At 36.9% G+C, this 26933-nt stretch overlaps 1 protein-coding gene across 10 annotated transcripts in view; it reads left to right on the top strand.

Annotated features, from left to right (window-relative positions):
* Positions 1 to 25375, top strand: part of IL1RAPL1 (interleukin 1 receptor accessory protein like 1) — a 693884-nt gene extending 668509 nt beyond the window's left edge. For all 10 annotated transcript variants that reach the window (XM_026791809.2, XM_074534583.1, XM_026791808.2 and 7 more), the window contains 3 exons: positions 1336 to 1479; positions 11014 to 11184; positions 12488 to 25375. In XM_026791809.2, the coding sequence (XP_026647610.2) occupies positions 1336 to 1479; positions 11014 to 11184; positions 12488 to 13206 (1034 nt within the window). In that variant the 3' untranslated portion in view covers positions 13207 to 25375. The remainder of the gene's footprint in view (positions 1 to 1335; positions 1480 to 11013; positions 11185 to 12487) is intronic.
* The last annotated feature ends 1558 nt before the right edge of the window (positions 25376 to 26933 follow it).

Here is a 26933-nt window from a genome sequence, read left to right as displayed (position 1 = left end):
AATAAATGCAATTTTCAATTTTTCCTCGAACCTTTTATTTCTCTAATTGAATTGCATTGTGCTGGATTATCAAATCTACACAACTAGACACAGAAAAGGTTACTCCAAGTCCACACTACTTCACTCAGACAGAAGCTGCCCCCCTGAAGAGGACACTGTGAAAATAACACTTGTTCCAGCACAGATCTTTTATGAAACAAACTCTGTACCTCAGATGTCCAAGATCTGGTGTTTCATCATTCCTCAAAGCTGAGTGATGTGGAAAAGCATGGAAGGGCTTCAGACTTGCCATCTAGTGATTTCCAATTACAAAACTGTTAACAACTCTCCTCTTACCCCCCTTTTTTGCCACTACCAGTTTTCAGTCAATGAGCAAATGAAAAGTAACGAAGCTCTGTGATCTTTCTTCAAGCTGAGGGAGGCAAAAGTCCATGGTGGTGTATTTCCTTTGGCCTGAAAAGTGGCTCCAGTGCTGGTGCTGGACACTTATGATGGCCACAGCTGACCAGTCCCTGCCCTCAGGAATAGAGCTCCATGGTGGTGATCCCAATCCATCCTGTGACCAGATGCAGCAGAGACACCAGGGGTCTGAATGGGAATGTCACAACAGACAAACCAGGACTGTTTGCTGTGTCTGCACATCAGCTAAGCCCACTGGGAGAAAAGTGAGAATAAAATGCAGAGCTCTGGGAAATTGTTAAAAATATTAACATAAATATAACTGAGATGGGAGGTTGTAGGATTCCTTGGATAATGTGTCTTCACATCTCTCAAGTGTTTTGTGAGGTTTTAAAATTATATTTATTTTTCATTTTACTTAAAAAAAAAATTAAAACCTTAACCTTGTCCAGTTTGCCCTCATTCTCTTTGTGTATGGAATAAGGGAAGAGCTGATTTTGTATTATAGTCCTCAAGAAGTAAACATTCACCTTTGGTTTCACTCTAAGTCAAATGGCAACATTTATCTAGTTAAAGTAAACTATGATCTATCTACAGAAAGAAAAAAGGAAGAGAGTTACAAAATATATCACATATATGTACATACTCATAGACACACACACACACACACACACTCACACACACACACACATCCCCAGCAGAAATTACTTTTTAAATGAGCAATTCATATGATGTATCAGAGGGAAAAAACAGCTTATTGAAGAATAAAAAACCAATCAATTAGGTATTCATTAAAGGTCTTTATAATTAAATGAATACATAAAATAACCCATCATTCATTATTTTATTTTAATGTTTAACAGAAATGCAAGGTCTGCTGCTAATCTTTCTGTGGTTTGGAATGTGGTTGTTACTGCATTTTGTAATTCTTTGCAGAGCTGATGTACACAGTTGAGCTTGCTGGTGGGCTTGGTGCTATTCTGCTGCTGCTTGTTTGTTTAGTGACTATCTACAAGTGTTACAAGATAGAGATTATGCTCTTCTACAGAAATCATTTTGGAGCTGAAGAACTAGATGGAGGTAAGGCAGATTCTTAGCACATTTCCTACTTTCTAAGAATATCTGTCTTTTATTTCTTTCCACCAAGGCCCAAATTTCATTTCAGTTCAAGATGTATTAACAGCTGCAATTTTAGGTGCTGACTTGAATATACATTCCTCATGGAGTACATAAGCACAGTCACTGCTGAGCTGATGTATGTGCTGTTCTCTGGAGCTCCAGAAGACATCCATGTCTTTTGGATTTTTATTCCCAACACTGAATGTAAATTGCCAACATCTGTGCATTAAAGATTTTCACTTCCTGTCAGCACTGAAAGCCAGCTTTACTTTTCTGTGAGCAAGGGGGTGTTTTTCCTAATTGTATTGAACAAATAGGTAGAGGTTGAAGTATATCTCAATTTACTGCTTGTTTAAACTGATCAGTTTCAATAACCTGTACTGAGTGTTTGGGAATGTACCCAGTAGTTCATTTGCTTGAGTTCATTTACTTAATCACTGAGCAGGCTGCAAATGGTCATTAAAGTTGTTCTGTGGTTCAAGGACTTCCAGCCTAAACAAAAGTAATCCACATTATAGGCACCAGCTCTGTCAAACATATACACAAATTTCCAGCTTTACCTTTTTAAGGACTGAAGGAAAAGGTAATCTTTGCCTCTAGCCTTACTAATCAAAATTCTTGTTGAACAGCAAACTGGGTTGAGCTGAAGGCTCTGATTAATTAGATTTGGTTTCTTGGGTCAGAGTTCCTGATGTTTTGGGCTACCACTATGTCTTTGGTGACAGGACCTTTTTTTCCTACAGAAATACTAATAAAAGGTTTTTTTACAGGTCAAGATAATAGCCTGTAGACAGAAGCCACTGTGATATCTGTGATATATTAAAATAAATATGTACTTATAAACAAGTGATAGCTAAATCTGTCACTGATAAGGAAAAGAGCAGTTGCAGAATTACAGGTCCTTATATAAGACTTCCATAATAAAATCACTAGGGAATGACCCATTTCTGCCTCCCATCTAAAAATGCACAAGGATTCAAAATAGAAAATGCTCAGAACAACAAGCCAAAGAACATCAGAACATTTTGTAACCTTCTACGGGATTTACAAAAAGATGCATTAATGTAGCTGCTCAGTGAGGAAAAAAGCCAGGTTATTCTATTTATTTTACTGAGGAAGAAACTGAGGCCCAGAGGGACTGTGAGTCATGGAGGATTTTGACAGACACCTTTTTTTACAGAAGCTGAGATCCTCTCCTATCCACAAAGCAGCTGCCAGTTTAAATGTGCATGCTTACTTCCATAAATTATGTGAATTTAATAATAGCCATATTAGAATATGCAGAAATAGACACTTAAAAATTCTTTAGATAGATGTAATTTATTTTTTTCCTCTCTTAGTATCAGTAGTTCTTGCTTTTATAGTTGTCATTTATCATTTTCTCAAATAATTCGAATTAACTTGAGGAATTACACTGCCAGGTGTTATATTCTTGCCCCTTTGTCTTGTCCCATCCCAAACATTGGTCACTTAGGAACAGCAATACTTGAATAATGGATTTTAAACATCAAAACAAGTTACCTCTAAAAGATTCTATGATTCAAAAGGAGGAAAGCCAATATCCATTCAGTTTATCCTTCTGAGCAAAGGTCACTGTTAAAGAAGGTCAAGCATGGATTTTCCTTAGAAGATCAGGGTAAACACTGATCGCTTGGGTGCTTAACCACAGCAATAAAAAAAGAAAAATACTCCGTAAAAATTCCTAATGAAAACCTGTAGCTTCTACCATGTTCAATATGCTGGCAACATGGATAAAACCCATTGTGCTAATGAAGTGACTGTAGCTGCCCATTTCACTCTGTCTCTTTCACTTAAACTCGTGCAAAAGAAGGAAGATGGAGAGAAAATGTTCCACATAAGCCCAAGACATGGCTTGTGCAGAAATAAATTGCAGACATAGACCGAGATCCCTTCCTTGGGCTTAGTTAGTTACTGACAGACACAAAATGCTGAACTCTAAAATCCTATTCTAACCACATCTCCTGCAGTGCAGCAGCAGAGCGCCCACGTTCTATTCATAATTTACACCATGTTCTGTCATACTTCAGGACAGCATGGAGATAAGCAAACATCAAAATATCACAGTCTTTTTTTTTTTTTTTTGTATGCACTGTATTGTACCCAGAGAGGATTTGAAATGCTTTAAAGGTGAGGTCCAATTAAAATTTTCAGTTGAAAATCTCTTTTAAAATTCAATGCTTCATTTCTTCCCTGATCAGAGAACAAGCCCTTCAGGATGTCAAATCTCATCACAATTCCTTTTTCCTTTCCAAGCCTTAGACACATCAGTTTTTCTGAGGCTAACTAAAATACGCATTTTTGTGGGAGGCATGGGTAAATTGTGAGAAGTATTTGAAAACAAAGTATTTAACCCTTACAGCTAATGCAACTCAATTTATTACTTTCTGTAGGGATACTGCAGAATAAAGAAGTGGCTGCAGCTGTCAATTCCTCATTTCTCTAACTTACACTGTTGAATTTCCCAGTGTTTTTTCTCAGCCTAAGGACAAAACTCTCCTGTTTTTCTCTCTCCTTCAGACACTCCTGCTCAGTCCTGACAATGGGAATTGAAGCCCCCTTTTATGTTTTTATGGTTGATTCCCTGCCTTTCCTACTAATTTGGAATACAGTAATATTGCTGCTTCTCCTCTCACTCCATGCCTGTGCTTTCCAACTGCTTGGGAGATGGCCCCACACCAGGGGATGGGGTGATGGACACCACAATGTGTCCCTCAGTGCAGAGGAGCACAGGGTGCCCTGTCCAGTCAGGGACCTCACTGTGGGTGTCTGACAGCTCCCCAGTCACTGGAGCACAGGGAAAAGAGAAACACTCTGACCCTTGGCAAAGCAGTAGCTTTTTTACTTGCAAGTGTTTGGTGTGACCTTGCATCTCTGAGCCATAACTCACCACTACTGGTCGTTTGGTGGCCAGAAACTCCCAAATCTGTTTAGGAGGAAAAATCCAGTTTAAGATCTTTCTGCATACACAGTAAAGATGATAGCTTGAAGTGCCCTGCAAACAAAGCAATGTCCTGACTGTTCTGAAAACAACAACATTTTCACAAATAGATACTTCACTGGGAACTTCGAAGGGCTAATCTTTGTCAAATGTCAGGTAACCTTTATAGCTTTGCAGCTTTAAACTTAAAAGCTTGTTTTAAAAAGGCTTGTCCATAAAGCACACTCTAGGGACTAAAATGATATTACTGAAAGCCACTCTTAGATGTGATGATTTCTTTTGTTTTGTTGCACATTGTGCTCCAACAAAACAGATTTTATACCATGTGCATTCTCTGTGTAGATTTTTAGCAGTGGCTTTTCATGTATTTTTTACTTTAAGGACCTTCTCTTGCTGTTGTTCCCAGTTTTTAAATTACTTTATGAAAAAAAAAATTGTACTTTAATTGACAGACTGAAAATGTAAATAGCCATTTACAAGTACCAGTGATCAACACATGCCCTGACTTCTTTCTAGCTTGCACTCTGTGACTTTAAAAGCTAATTGTGTCAGAAGAGATATTACTACTACACAGAAATTTGCTTTTTATCTAAATATAAGCTGATTTCTAGACACCCTAAAGTCAGGGAAATTTTCCCATTATTTTACCTGGGACAACTTTTTTACTTTTCCTGCTCATCAAATTGTGCAAGGAGCAGTCCCCAGGCATGACAGCCACATCAGCCACAGTGAGGGTGGAGAGGAGAATAATTTCTCTCAGTAGTGCAGTTATGATCCTGCCTCAGAGTGGATAGGAGGCTCAAAGTGACCAAAACAGCTGATTTTGACTTTTTTTGTTTGCCATGTCAAGATCTGAGAGGTTCCAGTGCATATGTGAATGACTATATGCCAGTTTTAATTTACATTATGGATAAACCCAGAAGTCTATGGGTGACAAGCTAAAAACCATTAGACACGGTCAGATAGGCAAACATACTCAAAAAACTTCTACATGCGTTTGTGTTTTAGATTCTAGTTTCAGAGGCAAGACCATACGGTACAGCTAATAGAAACAGTTTGCTGATATCTGCTGCTCCATTATCTGGGTAGATTTTTAACCTTTTAAAATAGTGAAAGTTTTTTACAAGGATTTGCTAAGCAAAGGTGAACACAATCTTGAAAAAGAAGAGAAAAGAAGATATTTTACACTAGGAGGCTCGCAAAAACAAGAAGTAATTGAAGACAAAACCTGACTAAAAGTGTTTTAAACAGAAGTCAAACTTTAGGCTCAAGGAATAAAAAAGACTGTAGGCCACTGATAGCTAAAAAGCGAGAGTTTTGTTTGAGAGCTGAAATTATGACCTTCGCAATGACCCTTGGTGCTTTTAGGTTCCATCAGCTGTTTCTAAAATATTGGTCAGGGGCTCATTGTGGTGTCCTCAGTCTTCTGCTCAGCTCTCTGTGCTATGGAAACCTTGTTGAACTGAAGGAAGCCATGGCCTCTGTGCAGCTCTGTTACAGGGGAGGCCACTGGGCCCAGGCCTGGGGAGTTTCAGTTCTGGAAAAGTGGCTGCTTGCTTGTTTGTTTGTTTGTTTTCCGCCATATTTCTGAAATAAAGAAATAAAGCAAAGTGCTCCCAATAAGATCAAAATGTGCCAGTGCTGAGCTCTCCCAGTTCTGGAAATCTTATTTGGGTTTGGTACATGACATCTGTAATGTTTCTTGGCTGGGCTGTTTGCCCTTTCATGAGAGATGAATTTCTGCTTCGTGCTGAGGGAAAGCAAATCAATGCTCAAATTAGGAGACTGATGAAACTGGCTCTTCCTTGTAGTTCCTGTTGCACCTGGGAGTCCTTATGTAATCATGATTTTGTCCTTGCTATTATTTAGCTGCAAAAGACTAGCAGGGTTCCTGGGTGAACCTATGGGAATGCCCAGATAATGTCTTATTAACTGTCCAGGCCAAGAGCAGATAAGAGATACTTCTTGGTGGTGTCCTGGGTTTCATCCCAGTGAAACTCTTAAGCAGCAAGTATTGGCAGTGCTTTAAGATTCTTCAGGTTTCTGTGTGACTAAGTTATTAAGTTTCAAATATAACTTTTACCATTGGTTTAAGCACCACCAAAGCACTTGTGTTAATGATTATGCTATGCAGGTATAGCTAGACTGAAATTACTGCTGAAGTTAGTGACTTTGCAATTACTGAATCTTCCCTGGGGATGCACAAAATAAGTTTGCAATAGCAGTCTCACCACTCATTTATATATTCTTATTGGCTATTGGCAAATTGTGACGATAAGAAGTCCTGCTCTATGAATATCAATTTAAAATTCTATTAAAATCACCCTAGAAAAATGCAGCTCTCTTCTTTCTAAACATTACTGGTTACAAAAAGGGATTTTTCTCTTATTTAATTACAATTTTATTGCTGGAAAACTGTTTCCTTTGACTCTTCTTGTTTATGCTATTTATTTACATCTGAAATGCAATTCAAACAATAAAAACTGAATTTACGTCTCTACTGAATATGAGATTTTTCTGGATTCTGTACATGAAATGTCCTAATTCAAAGGAAAATTCCTTATTTTTTCTCTCTTTCTATTTCACAGAATTTAAAGTGCATGTGCAATTTATTTTATATATATATATATATATATTTAAAAATAAAATATTACCAAGATCATCTTTGAATTTCAAACTAAGAGATTGTTATAGGTTAAAAAGTTCAGATGCAAAGTAGAAAAAAAAGATATTCCCATACAATTCAACATCACTCACTTGCACAAGAATGTGAACTATCATGAGGAATGCTACATTTAAAATATACTATGCTATGGAAAAATTGTGTGAGTAGTTCTTAATTTTTATTAACATTAAAAGGGCTTGACATTTAAAAATAATAGAAAATGTTACATCAGCAACAGTAAATAGTGTGAAGAAAAGTAGAAGTATTTTTGAAAGACCTAGGATTTGAGTAGTTTATTCAACTCAGCATTAAATGACATTTTTTCATTATATTAAGGATAACCACTATCCCAATGTATATATTAAATGTAGCCCCTAAAATAGTGAAGCAAATACAGATTAAGAAATGCCATAATTTTTAAGCAACTACAGTCTCTGAGAAACTTTGGCAGGTTCTTTGTAACCTTTCCTGAACAGATCATGTGTTTTGAAGACAAAAGTTTCCTGTATCAGTTTGACTCCAGCTCCCTGCAGCATATAGAAGGATCCAATATCCTGTTTCCCCTTGAAATCCTGTGCATGGTCAGCTGCCTCCACTGCACTGAATGTGTCTGAAGGCACTGCAAAATAATCTGAGGAGTTCAGGATGCACAGGCACATAAACTGACTCTATCCTCTAGGTCTTAGAGCTTAATTGAAATAAGGTTCATTATGAAAGACAACATTGTGGGATTTCTCCTGGTTTTGATCCCTTAATCTGTCATGTGCTAAAATCTATCATGCCAGCTAAAAGTCAGAATTTGTGACTGGCTTGAACATGGCTGATAAGAAAAAAAAAATACTCTAGAAAGTTTTGGATTTTTCTTTTTTAATTTTTCATTATGATTTTTCTGTCCCACATTAGCAGGAATATCTTCAATGTTTAAGTTTAATAAACCCTCAAAGGCCAAAACTGCTGACTTCTTGCAGTGTAACATGGAAATCATTAGAAAACACATACATCTATAATGCAAATTTGATGTTAAATGTGCTTGGTGGTCCCTGTAGAAGAGGGAGTTTTATTTTCTTTCTGTAGGCACCAGCTTATCATTTCTTCATGTGTAGCTGTTAAGAGAGCATGCATACAGATGAGTTCTTAGATGTCTGATAGCAATTTACTTACCCAAAGATCCCATTTGCATGTGAAAAAGTAGATGCATATAGAGTCTGGGTTTCATTTTATGCTTACACTGAGTCTTTAAGTGACTGCTGCTGAGCACATCCTTGGAATAACAAGAAGCATTTACAGCTTCATCCCCTAAAAATTTATATCACTTCTGTTGGATTAACATTGTAGAAAGTTACAGGGAGCATGACAGCATACCCTGCATTTAGATGAGTACCAAAAGGAATGGGCAGGATTAAAGAATGCATGCTCCAATGATGCAATGGGTGCTTTGCCTAGAAATCTGGGCCACTAAGTGAAGTAATCTTTCCATGTGTTATTAATAGAGATGAGGTTTGACCCTCAGTGTTTACCCCTAAGGTCTGTCTAAACCTGTGGCTGAGTGTGGCTCCATGACCATTGCTCACTTAAAATCTTCTCCTTTTTAGCTCCATAGAATGGTTGAGTTGATAGGACAGTTTGTAACTCAGTCTGTTTTGCCTGCAGTCTTGCAGTACTCGTGGTTTGGGGCTGACTGAAACATTTGTGGACTGAAGGCATCACACCTTGAGCACAAGCTGCATTTGACTCATTGTGATGAATTAATCCAGAGCTGCCCCATACCTGATGCCTGAAAACATCTCTGCAGATATACCCTAGACCCCAACCATTCTTTGCCCTACAAATACTAGTAAAACTAGGAGGCAAAGATATCTTCCCTGCAATACAGGGTGATGCAGCTGTAGTTAGGAGAGATGCTGGAGCCTCCATGGTACAAAAAAATGTGTACTTTGACTAAATGCATAAGTGCGATATTTGCATATGCAGTAAAACAATGTCACAGCACAAATAATCCCCTCCAAGTAAGAATGTGTGTTTGTATCTTAGCAGGCAATACTCAGCCTTTAAAACAGTTTGAATTCTGCTTTTTTTCTTATTATTTACCTCTTTGAAAAATGATGTATTCTCATCTTTACTGAACAGAGCAGCACTTGTCTCAAGCATGTACCATGGTCATGACCATTAATGTATGACAATAGAATATGTCATTGCAGCACAAGCATTTTTTCAGTTGTAATAATTTCCCCATGTATTTGTTGACCTCACTGTGTGGTAAGTCTTTTGCTGAGTTATCACTGTTCTACTGCAGAAACAAAAACCTGCAGTGTATGTCCTTCTACATCATACTTGATCAAATCCATCTTATTTTAAGGCATTATCAAAGGCAGGAAATGCTTTTCTATTGTTAAAGGACATGTTATCATAAATAAAAATCCCAAAAAATCCTGGAAAGTGTGACCCATAAAAGGCAGTGCTTCTCTTTTTCTTAGTTTCCCTTTTTTGCTGTTGTTTTGGTTGGGGGTTTTTTTTCACTTGTTTTGTTTGTTTGTTTGTTTTTTTCTTGTGGCTATAACAATGCATTAGATAATATCGCACAAAAGATGTGCAGGGAACAGAATGAGCACAGAATGGCCATTTCACAGGTTTAGAAAGTTTAAAAGTAGTAACAGTGCAACCACATCTGTTCTGTCATCTGCAAATGTTAATTAGCATGGTGAACATATCAGAAGGGATATGGTTCCTCAGAAGGGAGAGACGACTGCTCAAGATTAGCACCGCTCCATTAATTTCATTTACACTCTTTCAGTCTACCCTACAGCTGGCAGGTTTTACAAAATAATGCTACTAGACTACAAAAGGGTGTAAAATGAAGAAAGGAGCTGCTCAATAAATAAATGAAGTCAGCACTGACTGAATATAACATTAGTTAAGACACACAGTATTTAGAATATTCAATCAGATCTCTTTTATAAGCGATTGATATTCTGGGTGTCTGTTCATAATGTTGTCAAGAGAGTTAGAAGGATGTTAACATTTCATTACTCTTGTCATTGATTTTCCTCTGCTTTCTTCACAACAAAAGTCAAAACGTGACCTCTTATTCCACTGAATTAGTTCCAGAACACTTGGCATTATTGACCTCCTAATGAAAATTAATGGCAGCCCTTTTGATTCAGTCTTTCAAGTAGGCACACCAAGCACATTTAAAACACAGGCATGGTTATTTCTCATATTTAAGTAACACACTGTTAAGTAATGAAATTTACATTAATACAACATTAAATTTGCAAATTTAAGTGCACAGAATTCAAGAAATTTAAATTACATTATCAGGAGCTGATGCTGGAAAGATTTGAGCTTGGCAATAATTTCAGACCGGGAGAATTAAAGAGTTTTACAAGGAGTGCTATATGTACACTTACAGCATTTCAGCCTTAGGTCCTAAATTTATAGTAATATTCTGGTAAAACTGAAATACTTTTACTATGCATCAGAGACATTTACATTAGCCCAGTTATTTCCATGCTCTTCATTCTCCTTTTATGCTAGAGAAGAATGCAAATTCTGAATGACTTTTGACTTTTGTGCTCATGAGCTGTCACCCTGCTGTTGAATGTATTTCCTTCATTCAGATCCTTACATAAACTGACTTCTGTCTATGGATATGGAGCCTTTCTTCCTTGTGTCTGTGTAACTCAGGATTATCCCTACCAGGGGAAACAGGAAAGCTGAATGGATGCATATCTGGAGACTGGGTGAAAGCTTGCCATTTTATCTAAACCATTTCCTGTTCCCAGAAAATTCTCCCAGAAATAATACCTGAGGAAATATCTGGGAAAACTCTTAAAATAAGGAATAAACTAACTTAATTTCCCTCTTTCCTTAGACAACAAAGATTATGATGCATATCTATCTTATACCAAAGTGGATCCTGACCAGTGGAATCAAGAAACTGGAGAAGAAGAAAGATTTGCTCTTGAGATTCTACCAGATATGCTGGAAAAGCATTATGGATACAAGTTGTTCATACCAGACAGAGATTTGATTCCCACAGGAAGTAAGTAATATCTTTATTTTCATATGATATTGAATGAGAAAATGAGTGATTGCAGGGATTGTTTTAGTCTTGCTTCTAAATCTACTCCTTCAGAATGTGATCTTTTCTCCCATGTCTTCGAGAATGGTGAGGATAAGCCACCAAACCTTAATGTGCATTTCCCAGATAAGAGGATCATTATTTAGTAATTGTATTGTTTTAATTGAAGGTTAAACAGTGCAGAAAGGGGATGCATAAGTAAAGGAAATGAAAGAAACTAACATTTTTCAGATTTTTTGAGAACTTGCACATCTAGGAATGAATACCAAGTTCTGTGTTTTCAGTTCCTTAGATTTTGTTTGGAAATATATCCATGATTCTAAATATTACAGAAATTCACACAGGAAGGAAAAAACTGTGTTTGGACTAAGATAATGATTGAGAAATACACCAGAAAAAAAAAGTAGTGAATTCTGTCAGTGTCCACTGTAGCCAATTCTATAGTGGATGTACTTGATCATTCTCAGAGACTGAATACTAGAATTGATTCCAGCTGGTACAAGTAGATCTTTTTCATGTTCCTCTCACATATTCCAACATAAGTGCAGTAATATTTTGTTAGTTGTTGTAATATTCTTCATGACTTCAGTGTAACCATATAGACAGTGACTAAGTTTAATACCTTTAATGAAAGAGAAAAGAAAGGATGCTTGGTATAGACAAACAACATAGAACATCAAGCAATCTAATGGATATTTTTTAAATCTACAACACACTAAACACTAATTTGCAGGAAATAACAATTTTTATGAATGCGTGTGGAAGGGGCATGTAGGAAAAACAGAATCTTAGCCTACCAAAACAACTTAGCATATCATTTGGATTTGAGACTGAGGTCCAGAAGCACATGGCTGCTGCTCAGTTGTCTAACTGCGTGACCTTGCCTTTTAAAAGGTAAAAATCATGATGGGCATATTTGTTCCAATATCAATATAGATGATACAAAGCCACAGCTCATGAAGAAACACTCACAATCCATAGCACATGTGAGAGTAGATGTTTTGCAGGATCACAGAATGGCTGAAGTTGGAAGGGGCCTGTAGATGTCATATTTTCCAACCTCCTTGCTCAAGCAGGTCCACATAGAGCAGGTTGCTCAAGATCATGCTCTGCCAGGCCAGCCTGGCACATTTATAAATGATGTTTTTTGCATATTTCAGTGAGATCATCTGGGAGCAGGGATTTGCCTCTGTTCTTTCTCACCAGTTTATGAGAGCAGACTGTTTTCTTAGATTGCTTTTTGAGCAATTGTTTTGTTTTGTAGCCTACATTGAAGACGTGGCAAGATGTGTAGACCAAAGCAAGCGACTGATCATCGTCATGACTCCAAGTTACGTGGTAAGAAGAGGTTGGAGCATCTTTGAACTGGAAACAAGGCTTCGAAATATGTTAGTCACGGGAGAAATCAAAGTGATACTGATTGAATGCAGTGAACTACGAGGAGTTATGAACTACCAGGAGGTTGAGGCCCTAAAACATACCATCAAGCTCCTCACTGTCATTAAATGGCACGGACCAAAATGCAACAAGTTGAATTCCAAGTTCTGGAAACGTTTACAGTACGAAATGCCTTTTAAGAGGATTGAACCCATGACAAACGAGCAGGTTTTAGATGTCAGTGAGCAGGGGCCCTTTGGGGAACTGCAGACAGTCTCCGCAATTTCCATGGCTGCTGCCACCTCCACTGCTCTTGCCACTGCCCATCCAGACCTGCGCTCCACCTTTCATAACACATATCATTCACAGATGCGCCAGAAACACTATTACCGGAGCTATGAGTACGATGTACCTCCTGCTGGCACCCTGCCTCTTACCTCAATAGGTAACCAGCACACCTACTGCAACATCCCTATGACACTTATAAACGGGCAGCGGCCGCAGACAAAAACTAACAGGGAGCAGAACCCCGAAGAGGCTCACACAAACAGTGCCATACTGCCCCTCCTGCCACGGGAGACCAGTATATCCAGTGTCATTTGGTGACCGACATGCAAGGGGCTGCCAACCCCCTTGAGCAGGAGCAGAGTCTGCAGTCTGGTGCCTGGAACTACATCCTCGACTGCTGCTGTTAAACATGCATTACAATCGATAACAAACGAGGAAAAACAGGGTCTTGTACATATGTTTTTTCAATTTCTTTGTAGCATCAGTCTTCCTGTTTTACCCATGTCTCTTCCCATTCACATTTTTGACTTTGTTTTATATGTCATTGGAATTTGTATATTTACATTTTTTTTAAATGAAGAGACTGCTGTATAGATAGGAAACTTTTTTGCTTCATTAGTATAGTTTTAGACTTTTTTGTTTGTTTGTTTATAACCTCTCTTGGGAATGCTTGGACAAAGCTATGTTGATATCAGAAGCACCATCCATTTTGTTGGCCTGCCTAGCCATGCCTGCTGCAGCTCACCTCTTTTGGAGAGTTTTTGTTCTTAGAAGGACCCCACTGCTCACTGAGAGCTCCAGTTTCATTTCTACTCCCGTAATGTGCACTGCTCCTTCCCTGCCCTTACAAAGAGCCCCATTTGGGGTAATACTACAGTCTGACCATCTAACATGTAACTTGGTAGATACCTGTCAAACAAGAGAAAATACCCAATCTGTATTGGTTGCTTCACAGTAGTCACTAGAGTGTGTAGAAACTATAGCCGGTTTGGTTTTTGCTTTCTTGGGTTTGGTTTCTTTCTTAATTCTTATTTTAAGAATGAGTTGGTTGTATGCCTTTTATAAATATAAAAGCAACCCTATTTTTAACACGTCCTGGAAAAGTATTAATGTGGTTGTGGATTTTATTTTTTAAGCACTCTTTTTTTTTTTCCTTTCTCAACTTTCAAAATCTTGCAAATAACATTTGCAAATGTCAGGCAAGTAAGACAAGTGAGGCAATAGACACTGAAGTGCAGAGTCCTGCTGATATGTACAGTGATGACTTCCAAACCAAAGGGGAATAAAAAAGACAGTATTGTAGATGGTTTGTCACTTTGTATTACAGAAAGTGTTATTTTCAAAAAAAAAAAGTAAGAGCAAAACATTATTTTCCTGTGGATTTCAGAGTCCCTTGTATTTTAATGTTCCAAAAACTGTATTTGCTTTAAAATTATATATTCAAGATTAAGAAATCTTCTTTCATTTGGTTTTAGCTTGTAACGATAAATAAAACTTTATTAATTTCAACATGATTTCAGTAAGAACTCAGGCAGAAAAAATGACGTGATTACCAGAAATATAACTGTTTTCAGAATAAACTTTATTTATACAAAATTAATATTTAAATCAGACCTGGAAGTATTAAAAAAAATATTCACTTTAATGAATAAATAAATTAGTTTTATTTTTATGTATGATTCCATCTTTGAGGAGTTGCAAATAATGCATGTACCATGGCTGACAGGGATGAATAAAAGCCCACCACTGTGTTTACATCCAGACACCTTTGAGACAAATTAAATAAGCACCTTGCTCATACTTATGATTTAAATAACAGAAAGTCCTTTCTGGTTTTAGAAGTAGAGAGGAGTGGTGCAGCTCTACAACAAATTCAGGCCAAGCTCTCTGCTGGCAGAAGCAGAGGAGCTGGAGTAGAGCTACTGGTTGCAGCACACTGTCATAGAGCCTTGGGTTTGATTTACCCTGGCAGAAGTGTAACTGGTGTCCTGGCAAACAGGCCTTGGAGTCTATTTATGTAATTAATTAGCTTTAGGTGTTTTTTGTGGCAGCTGAATGATATCGGCCAATACAATGGATGTTGTGGGGTTTGCTCATCATGATTGTCACAACAAGAAAAGTAGAGCTTATAATATTTTGGTCTTAATGAGAAGTGAGTGGAGAAGCTGCAGGTTGAGAGATATTTGTGGGAGCAATCCAGAACTGACAGTGTGGGAGGAAATGACTGTTCTTCTGTTGTGAAAGTCAAGAAATCTCAGCATCTGCATAAGAAGCTAATAGACCTTTGAGGTGTACACTTTCATTTGCTTAAAATGTTTATTTCTCTGAGATTAATTTCAAGTCCTTTTCTACAACCCGTTCTTTATTATAGTGTCTCTGGACATGTGCCAAACATCCACAAAATGGAAATTAGGCTGCCAGGTCACATAAAATTTTAAGAGAACTTTGCACGTTTGCTTTAAAAAAGCTATTATTTATTTGCTCTTACAGACACCTGTCAGGCACTGATGGCATTTTCCTTCATTCATTTGGATGCCTGTCCTGGTTTTCACTGGGCTGAGGGGAGGAGAAGGGGAGGGGTTGAGTGAGTGGCAGTGTGGTGCTTAATTTCCATCTGGGCTTAAATCACAACAGTCCCAAATACCCCAGGATCCTCTGAAAGCAATGCATTATTCTTTTCCCCTTTACATGCCCTGGTGTAAAGACTGGGATGTGGAATAAATGTAGGATGTAATTATTTGAAAATGGGTAGGTCTTTCCTTAGCCACATGGGAAGAAATTTTCTCTTCTTCTATTTTTAGTGTAGATTTAAGCACTTTGAATAGCATGATTCAGGGATTGACAAATACTATTTGATATTCACACTACTTAAAGGAAGATTTTCTTATAATGTTTTGTCATAATATTAAATATAAGAAAAACAAGCAAACAAGATAAAAGAGAAACCACAAAACCTGAAATAAGTGGAGAAGTTGTCTGTGGCTTTAGAAACATTCCTCCTTAGTACTCCCTCTTCTGTGAACAGCTCTGTGTGGGGAACAGTGAAGGAAAGTGTTGTGTGTTCACGTGCTCTATGTTTGACAAAAATTCTGTTGGAATGCAAAATAAAATGGAAACAAACAAACAAGCAAACAAAACAAAACCAACAAAAATTGTCATTGCCCTAGTGCTTAGGCTCCATCATTTTTGGTGAAGGTGTTTTGGTTTTTGACAATGCAGCCTGAAATGTGCATGCAATAGCCACATATAAGGTTTAGCCATAAGCAAATAGCACTTTATTTTAAAAAAGGCACAGTGTGATGATCAGAAAAACTTACTCTGCCTGGTTAATAACTTTGGGTCTGTATGTGGATTCTATGCACGTGAATTATTCAAGTGTGGTGCTCTGTCTTTATAAGGCTCTCTCCAATCATGGTAGTCCATATTATAAAAGGACTCTTGTTACACAGCTTGTGTAAATTCAGTATATAGGTTCGTCAGAGAGGATACATAGCTGGAAAGAAATGGGAGACTGTATAGAATGCAGCTAATTATTTTGAAGACAAAATGCATTGCTGGGTCTGATTCTGTTCTCAGTTACAGCATTATGATTTGAGAGTAAATCTAATAAAACTGAATGAGTGCAGGATTGATTTGTTGGGAGAAGAAAACTGGAAAAACAAAGAAAAAAAAAAAGGAATTCATATTTGCAGTCTGTGACAAGCTGAAATCTTGGCTGCAAGGAAAGGAACAGCAAAATGCCTTCTGGATTTTAGTGGGGACCCAGTTCTCACCTGGCAGCCAACATCAAACGCTTTCTATATGTTCTATCCACAAAGTTCAGCATTGTTAGGCTAAGGCGCAAACTAAGATTTTTCTATTTCTGCAAAGCTGTGAAAACCATGTGTATTTTACATAATGGGTGATAATCAGTTCCATAATAGTCAGAAAGCTTGTTATACCCGCCTGATCCAAATTCACAAGGCTTTATTTGGATATTGTGCATTAATGACTCATTTAAATTATAGATAGAGCAGTGAGATTTGGGAAAAGTGGCCTAGTAAAAAGGATTCCTTCATTTTTACACCAAAAAAAAAGAAAAAAAAAAAGAAGAAGAAAATGTCAAGCTAGTAAGCCTAAGGAGAATTTAATTAAATCCAAAGAAGGAAGAAAACCACAATAGTAAAGTAAGCTCAAAAATAGAACAATGGTCAATGGAGAATAAAGGGCAAAATACCCACTTGCTTTTTGACTGTGTTGTGGTTTCTTTTGTCATGCAAAGCTCTGTACTCTGGCTGACCTACATCAAGCAACTGGCTTTTTTTGGAGGCCATCCAGACAGATCAGCAACACAAATATGTCCCTGTATGTCTAATACACTTCCGAAGGATTTTGTACTTGTTGATAGTCCAGCACAGTCCTTCCATTGTTGTTATAAAGAGGAAGGCAAAAATCTGTCAGCACTAAAAAAAATCTCTGTAACAGACTTAGTTTATTAACTAGAATAACTAAATTCCTTCACTCCTACCCCCTACCTGGTTTGTTGTTGTTGGGACACATTTTCTAACCCAGCTGAGAAATAGGTTAAAGTGGCTGGCAACAGAAAAAATGTAAGCAACCTCATAAGAATGTTTCCTTGTATTATGAGGGTTGAAAATTCCTTGGCCTTTTTGTTTTTTGTTTGTATAGGCACATCTCTTCACCTCCTAAATAGCCCTCTGAGTGGAGGTTGAAGAACACCATTGTGTCTTTAATTTCAGATTCACTGAATTTAGCATGGATATTGAGCTGTTGTTTGTGATGTAATTCTGCTGGGCCATTTTCCATTGACTCTGTCCCTATCCTCCAATACGTTGGCAGCATCACACTTCACCAAAGAGCCTTGACTTGATGTTCCAAAACTCAGAGTTGTTGCCCTGGGGAGCGAAAATGATAAAAATGTTTCAGCTATTAAGAGTTTTTCTATGCTTTTTTTTTTTTTAAATTCTCATTATAACAAAGTTTGATTTTGCTCTGGACTAATAAGCTCTGGTGTATGTTTAGAGTCCATAGGGTCATAAGTAGTTAGAGAAGAAATTACAAAGGCAGGTCTGATATCTTATGTGGAAAACATGTCCATTCTCAAGCTGTTCAGGTTACTGAAAAACGAGTATATTTTTATTGAGACTTTTTAAAGGGACAAATTCAACTTGTAATTACAACCAGACTCATCCCAAAAGCTTATCAGCATTCTTAACATTAAATAGCTAATACCTTAAATAACATAATTTCAGAATCATTCAACAGTCAATTCAAATATTGTTATTTGGGGGGACTAAGAGTTTCATGATTGTCTAGGATCTAAATGTTAAATAGTTTATCTAGTATTGAGTTATAGAGAGTACAAACATTTTTCTTGATCACTAGTCTAAGGAAAATAATTTGAAGAAAAATGTGAGAGCTAAGAATTTGAGGGAGTTATTGATATCTTTTATAAAGACTTCTCTTAACCATCAGAACATGCCAAAAGGAAGAGACAAATTATGAAGAAATAAAATAGATCTGTTTTTTAACCTTCTCTTTCTCTGTTAATCAAATACTAGCTCTCCCTCTGCCATCCTCAAAAATACAAAGTCATCCAGGATCAATTAATATCTACTGAGCCCATACTCTCAAACTCATTTTGTGACAGAGTGCAAGCCAGAGCAGGAAGCTGCACTGTATGTCTATGACTGAGAAGCTCCACAGAGGGGAAAGTGTGTTCCTATGCATGGAGGAGGGCAGCACAGACTCCTCTGGCCTCATGTTTAGCTGCTCCTGTGTGGGTGGGTGCAGAAGGAACCTCTGGCATCCCCACTGTCCTACCTGCTGTAGGCAGCACACAGGGAAGGTGGGCAGAAAATAGCTACTGATGTTAGTGAAAATAAACATGAGAACTATCAGATGTTGAGGGACAGGTACCCTGGGGCAAAGCTGCTGGAAGAGCAGGAACAGCTGGCAATATTTCCCATTTGCTCCATGTTCAAACTAAACACCAGCACCGAGCATAGGAAGAGGTCAGCTTGCTTGGTTAGTGTGAAAGCACTACATGGCAGCTACAGGAAATTGCCATCTCAGTCAGGTAACACCACACCTGAGCACTCCTGCAGGAATTTCCACCCCATCCTGTCCCTCCCATCATATCCAGTCCCATCCCCTCCTCTCATATCTGTTTACCTTGCAGACTGAAGTACAAGCACTCAAAGCTTGCTGTAAGGCTTCAGGTTGGGGTTCACACAAAAACTCTTTGCAGAGATGTTTAGGGTGAGTAGATGTCTTCTTTCCTGTGACTTGCAGGAGTAAAACTTTGAGCTGAAAAAAGGCTGTATTTTTTGTTCTCAGTATACCATTTTTCACATCCACATAGAATGCTCATGTGAAGCAACATCCTGATACTATTCTGATCTTCTCTGAGATAAAAAATCTTTAAAATGTCAGTTATGGGCTCAAGATATTCCTTTAAGCTGCAGTCTGCACACACACACTTGAAAAACAAGCATAAAGAAAGAAAAGCAAATTAGCAATGCAATTACTTAATCTTTTTTAACCTGGGTTTATAGAATTCTTTTTAAAAGGAAGGTTGTTTTCTCCTGATGTTTTGTAGAAAGTTAAGTAAGAGTCTTTTCTGAATTTTCTCTACATTCTTTGCATGACAGGTAAATCATAGAGATATTTGTTTAGAAAATCCCATTATTCATTGTAAATTTAAAACACAAGTGGCAATGAATTTACAGACATACAAGAAGTTGTTTGCCAGAGTTAATATTCTGTGGCGAACAGCTCACTGCAGCCCTAATTGAGTTCTTAGGAATGTTTCAGCAGAAAATTTAAACAATGAGTATTATATGTTTACCTTTAGCATCACATTAGAACACTGTACATTTTTCATCTTAACATCTAGGCAACTTCATGTGGAACAATTATGTAAATACAAAGCAGTGAGGAGAACAGTGACACAACTGTCTCTCCATCTATCTTAGCAAAATATTTCAGTGACACCAGGCTCCTTCTTTGACACCACTAAACTATGCCTACCTCAGCAAAACACATGAATCTGCAAACTGTGCAGATATCTGGGACAAAATTGTTGCAATAATCACTCTCAAATCTTACTTACATCACAGAAAGCACTTTATGCAATTTTATTCCTGTACATAGGTATTTTAACTTGTTGGTTAAATGGTTATTTAATCATAGAACTGTACAACAAAATAAAATAAGTAGCACTCAAAAAAGGCAAGGAAATCCTGAAAATCTGAGTTTTTTCATAGCAAGGTATTTCCCATGTGCTGCAAGGAGATGACAAACTTGTAACCAAGGCATTGCTAGGGATGCTGTGACACAGGTACATTGCTGGGGTGACACGGGGTGGGAGAGGTACAGGGAAGATTTTTATTGGTCGTGTCATGACCAGGTAGGTTAATACAACTAGCATTCATCAAGTCCTGCTGCCACAGGAAATTACAGATATCTTTTGCCTAGAATCCCAAATTTAGAAGATACTTCCTTCACCAACTGTTTGCTATCTGAAGCCATTTATATAACCTTGTTAGATGTAGGATTTTTTTTCCTAGTTAAAAGGACCTACCTGAATATCTGCCAAATTTCCTGTTGTAAATAATGCTGTCAGTACAGTTCATCTCTTATTTTCTCCAATTACCTCTTCACTCTTCTAAACAAAAGAGCTTGTGAATAGCTTTCAGTACCACACAGCAAATACTATTCCTACATTTTTTAAATATTTTTAGTTGTTTGAAGAGTGAGAAGCAGCAGCAAAGATGCTATCGGCTTGAAATGACACTTGCCAAAATGTTCTTTAGGGAATGTTGAAGAAAAATTCCTTTTTAGTCATTCTGTTCACCTTACCAGGTATACAACCTTCAAGATCCCCTCAGACAGGAATCTCGAGCATAAGAAGTTGGACAGAGACTGAAATAATTAATTTTCAAGAATGTTTTCATTCCTTGTAGCGTCTTGAATTGTGTTTTTGTTTGCTTGGACTTGCTTTGTTTTGTTCTGATTTGTTTTCATAAGGACACATCAGGACTGAGATACCATTGCACTACATGAGTTTATTAGAAAGAATGGAGTGGAAGTCCAGAGAACTGGAGTAAAATAGTCATAAACAAGTCTGAAAGTCAGGAGACTTTAAGCACAAATGTGCACATGGAAACTGTTCAAAGAGCTGCTGGATTTCCTTAGCTCCCACTTCAGTCAGTTCTCTACTTTATAGCCAATCCAAAAAATAGGTATTTTAAGGGAAAATTGTCCTTTCAGGTGCTATTATACTTGGAGTCTCAGGCACAGTGAGTCTGATTCCCTCTGCTCACTGAGAAATGAGCTTCCTTTTAAAAGCTGAGGTTTTCCCAGCCTTCTGATTGCTACCTGTTGGTTTTCTAAGGCTCTCCAAAGTCTTGAAAAATAAATAAATAAAATATTTCAAAGTCAAGTTGAATCCATAGGAACTTACAAAATTATCATTGGTTATTTCAAATACTTTACTAGAACACAGCTATCTTCCCTTTCTTCCTGTAACTCTTATGGTTCTTCTGCTCTAGGTAATTTGCTGTAATTTATTTTACATGTCCTGTAAAAATATGACCTAAGATATTTTTATGTTATTCAGAAAACTCATAAAACATTTGTGACAGCTTCATTATAAAGGTTTGAAGACTTGTTAATGATACATGTTCAGCATGCTAATAAAGTTAAAGAAGGAAGCTGCCCAGTGCTGGGCAGTGGTGAAGCAGCAACAGGCAATGAGTGGAGTATACTAAAAGAAAGAATACTAATCTTAGCTTTTAGAGTAAAAGGGATTATCTCCCAACAATGCAGCTAAATATCCCCTGTTGTCACTCATGGCAGTTTTGAGCCACCTCTGAATTTTGCAAGAAAAGCATATTATTAAAGTCTTTGCAGTTACTAGTGTCATGAAACCTTTGATAATATATAAAATTAAGCATATGCACCATTTCATAAGTAAATCTTTTTATTGGCATATTATGTGTTCTGCACCTTCTTCAGATAACAAGTAAACAAAATGAGCAAAAAGATTTTTAATGGAAAGAACATATGTCTATTTCAAATGCTAGAAGAAAAATTTCATCACCTGCTCTTTCCTAAAAAAAAGCTGCAAAAGTAATACAAATAAAGCAATTTTTTCTAGAGGATTTAGTTTCTTTAATTTTATTTAGTTCCTTTACTCATCTCAGAAGGACCTGACTGTCCACAAGCAGAATGCACAACCCAACTCAAGCAGTGATATTCCCTTCTTGGGAACCCACTGTTCAAAGTTATCACCTGGATAAGCATCTTGATAAAGCACTCTGTTAATAAAGCTCTCAGCTGGACTCCCATAATCTGAGGAGTCAGCAGAGTGGAATTGCTTTGCAGCTCCTGTTGAATACATGCACATACATTGAAGAGATAAATGTCTCCTTACCATCTTTAATTTTGCATTGATGGAATGGAGCAAGGAAGTGTCATGCTAGGCTTTGGCACCTTTTATCTTAATTCTCTTTATAGCTGATTAAAGTAAAAAAAAATACTTCTACTGGAGTCAGCAGAATTAACTGTTGGTCAGTATAAATGGTGCAAAAATAAAGAGCAGAATCAGGCCCAGTCATTGTGAACATGAATTTCTGTTTATTCTACAATTTAATTGAAGTTTTAGCATCATTGTCTTTTCTAAATGTCCATAACTACTGCCATAAAAACCATAAATTAACATATACATTTTTTTTCAAGGTTTTCTTTAAGGCTACAAGTATGACTATAAATTGGAAAATATGTCTCTTCCTTTATACAATTTGTTCAAAATGATTAAAGTTAAAAGTATGAGCACTAAAGTTAAGTAGAAATACATCAACCTATATTTATGCCTACTGTATATTAAAGATTTTACCTAAAGAGATGTACTTATATTTATTTTTTAAAAAAATTAGATGGGGCACAGCTAAAAGGAACTGCATTTTTGTAGTAACACTATACTTATTGCTGAGAAGCAAGAGAGTCATAATCAAAATGTTACCTAGTTTCAGTGTATGTTGCTTTAAAATGAACATGGTTTATGTTATCCTAACTTTTGGAAAATTCACCAAGCCTGGTATAAAAAAAATGAAGACCTTATTGTAATAGCTATAACATATTAAGCATTTTGTATTTTCATCAATTTTATTCTTACAAGAGAAAAGACATCACTCACTAAATATGAATGCTGCACATATTAGCAATAGAAACATTGATTTTTGTAACTTTGATTGAACTTGCCTTAACTTTTCCACACATATATACAAACACAAATAACACATAGATGGGGGAAAAGAGGATTAAGAGAAATAAAACCCACAAATGTAGGCAAGTTTTACATTATTTAATGAGTAACAACACATGAGCTTTTTCAATAGAATCCTTGTAAAGAGCACATGATGCCATAAGTTTGTTAAAGCACAAGGTGTACTTTGTCTAGATGAAAAAAAAACCCAACAAAATAACTCAAAACCAAACAAAAAAAAAAAAACTTTTGGTGTGACTTTGATTTAGGTTTAAAAAAGTTGGATGTTTAAAAAAAATTCTTTATTACTTGCACATGAATATTTTTGTATGATAATATATGAAGAAAGTTTTAAAACAAAACAAAAAAAACCCACTTGCTTTATAGTGTGCAAATTTTAGAGGAAAGTAAACAGGGTATGTGTCCAATTTGTAAAACAATGTCCTCCTTTCAAGATTACTCTTTCACTGACTAAATGCAAGGCTATGACAACTTGAAATACTTTCTTTTGTGAACTGACAAAGAAAAAATAAAGCAATGTGAATAATTTGGGTATGCAAATTTTTTTTTTAAATAAATTTTTGCTGGTAGCAATACAAATTTAACAACATCATAGGGAAAGCTTTGAAGGTACCAGTTCAGTGATTTGACTAGAAGGGCATACTGGGCCAGAGCCTATGTATTGGATAAGTTGGCACAGGTCCCCTGGAGGCAACGGAGCTGCTCCAGCTTACACCAGCTCAAAATCTGACCTCTAATATTTTCTTTCTTGTTGTTTCCTCTTGTTCTGCTGCTTTATTTCTTAAGGATATTTTGCTCAGGATATGTTTTGGGGCTTTTTTTCCCTGTGTACTCTTTTTTTCTTAAAAACTCTAAGGGTTATGGTTCTAATCATTGTAAAGCAAGAAATGCAGTCTCACAACTCTCTGGGGCAAAGACTTTGTGTGTGGGTGGCGCAAACTTGTTTGATTTGTCACAGCACTGCTCAAGTTTTGTGACAGTTTAGCTCCACTGGAACCACAGGGTGGCAGGGGAATAGAACAACATGGTGGGGAGCAGAGTAACGTGGTAGGGAATAATTTTTAGCACTCCATGTGTGTGTGTGGTGTGTTTGTGTGAGCATCGTGGAAGACCCTGACTGATACAGAAACTGTAGTGGAGCAGAAGGAGCTCATAACACAGCAATGTTGTCATTGCACCAATGAAAGCTAATAGGAAAATGTCAAAAAGGGCATTACTGAAAACCTGGATGAATGCTTTTCTTTTTTGAAGTTTGTTGAATATGACATCATGCCAAGGTCAGGGCAAATTCCATCCTTGGGTTTCTGAACAGACTGTAAGCTTTGTGGCTCTCATCTAAAGTGCAGTGGCATAAATCATTATCCAAAGCAATGTGTTTATACCCATATTACACCACAAAAATGAATTGCAATCAGTTTCATTTTTCGCCTTCCTATCAAGACCCTCACCTTCAGAAGTCCTGAAAGATGCAAGAAGCACTGAACTTGTTTCCACTCTTTTATTATTTTTTAAAGCCGTGATTCTCCTCAGATGCCGGGGAATTGCTCCAAATTTGAACCTCTGTAACACAAGAATTTGGGGCCTTGCAATAAGAGACAGGCACCAGTGCACAGCAGCTCTTACAAAGTTCTATTTTATGTCATAGCTAGAGCTTAAATTGTCAAAAGGGCTGGTGATCCTCTGGCTCCAGAAGTGCAGACTAGTGCCAGGCCTGTGTCTCTGTAGCTCATGAGTATCACAAGACTTTTAAGATGTGACAACTGAATTGGTTCACCTGCAGCAACTCATATTTAAACACATTTTTTAATATTACTGTATTTTGCACCTGCAGTCTGAAGTCAAGGTGAACTATATTAAAAAATATTGTTTCTACAGGCAGTCACCCTTTTGAACTTTGTCTGCTTCATCTACTTCTCATGAGATTTTTATCTTTGCTATACAAAATATTAGTAAGATCATTTGAATAAATGATCATGGTTTCACCAGTATTAACATGATTCATTGGCCTGGTATGGTGGCAGGAAATGCATTTAGCATTCGATTAGACATCATAAGAGTTATGATTACTCAACTACCAGCATGTGATGTGCACAGAAATATGGTATCCACTGTAAATTCAAAAAATATTTATGTATATTTAGTTACATTTTTTAAATATTGCTATTTAACAGACATTAATAAAAAAATTGAAGAACATCATTCTCTATTCTTTACTGCATTACTCTGCATTCTGCACAATTCTTAGACACATGACTGAGGAAAGTACAAGAGCAAAAACTTTATTAATTGCTGGTATTCTCTCCCAAAATCATGTATGTGTGAACAGGCTGGGAAGCAACATAAGGCTGCAAGCTTGAAGAGGGACAATCCCAGGAAAATAGTAAGTAAACAAGACTGTTGCTTGAAGAGTGATGGAGTCCTGGTTTCAAAAAATAAATAAATAAAAAGAAAGAGACAAACAAACAGAACAAAAGCCCAAAGAAGCATTAATATTGATCAAAATATTTAGAATACCTGTGGACACCTTTCTTGGATTCTCCCTACATGTACCACTCATAATCAATTGCATTGGGTGATTAAATTCAATTTCAATTTTCCCTCTATTTATGAGTACTTATTTCCATGTTTTATTTTTTCCCAATCTCCTGGGGTGTCTTTATGATGTTGTACCCTGATATCCCCATCATTCCCTTCCAAATTTGTCCCAAACCAGGACATCCAACCTATGTTTTTTTTTTTTATTTGGGAGCAGGTTTTCTTCATATTTAATTTATTTTGCATAGATAATTGCATTTTGTATTTAATGAAATAAATAAGTATAATTTAAGTACTAAATTTGTGTTGTTAGGAATTTAGTGTTGCATCTGTAATTAAAACATGGGTTTATGAACAGACCTGTGAAATGCAACTGTTCCCACACGGGGAGCCTACATGTTAACTACTGGATCAGGGAGATCAGAATGTCATTTGAAGAAATACATACATAACTGAACATTAAATGCTCAGGTATTTACAGAATCCACTGAAGTGCAAATAAAACTCTTGTTTGCAAGTAAAAAGCTGTTTTATTTCAACTGGAGAATCTTAAAAAAAGGTCTTCTGTTAAACAAGAAACATAAAAGACACCCTGACAGTCATATACTATAAAAGGTGATGCTGAGAAAAAGAGACATTATGATGCAAGATAGATCCATAATTGTACTTTAAGTTTTCAAAATTGCTCCAAAAGATCTGGGAAATACATCCTCACTTCAAATGGACTCATAGATTGTACACAGGTTAGTTTCAAAGCTCGGTGAAAACAAATGTCAAAAGTAAAATGAACAGTAAACATATTTTTCTGCAGAACAGGAACTGCAGTATTGAGAATAATGTGAACAGAGGAGATAAAACAGTAATGTAGAAGTGACGTCCAAATGCATTGTCTAGAGATTGAAAAATAAGCTCCAGAAAATTAGTCAGAGATCTTTAAAGTGTTTTACTTTCCAGTTGCATGCAGAATGGGTTCATTCTTTTAAATCAATATGCAAACCACAAAATCAAATAGCTCTTCTTCTCTGAATGCTGATGAACCTTACCCAGGTCAGCATGTTTTCTCTGCTTATACTGCAGGGAAATAAGCACTGAGCAAGGTAAAGCTAGGACAAAGCCTGGGCCCCTTATGATTACTTCATATAGCACTCTCATTTCTGTCTTGAGAAATTAGGCGTTGACTGTCTTCAGATTTAGTACTGGCTGTGGTGGAGACAGCTGT

The sequence above is a fragment of the Zonotrichia albicollis genome, chromosome 2, assembly GCF_047830755.1.
Source record: "Zonotrichia albicollis isolate bZonAlb1 chromosome 2, bZonAlb1.hap1, whole genome shotgun sequence".
NCBI lineage: Eukaryota > Metazoa > Chordata > Aves > Passeriformes > Passerellidae > Zonotrichia > Zonotrichia albicollis.
This window is presented reverse-complemented; position numbering and strand designations above follow the sequence as displayed.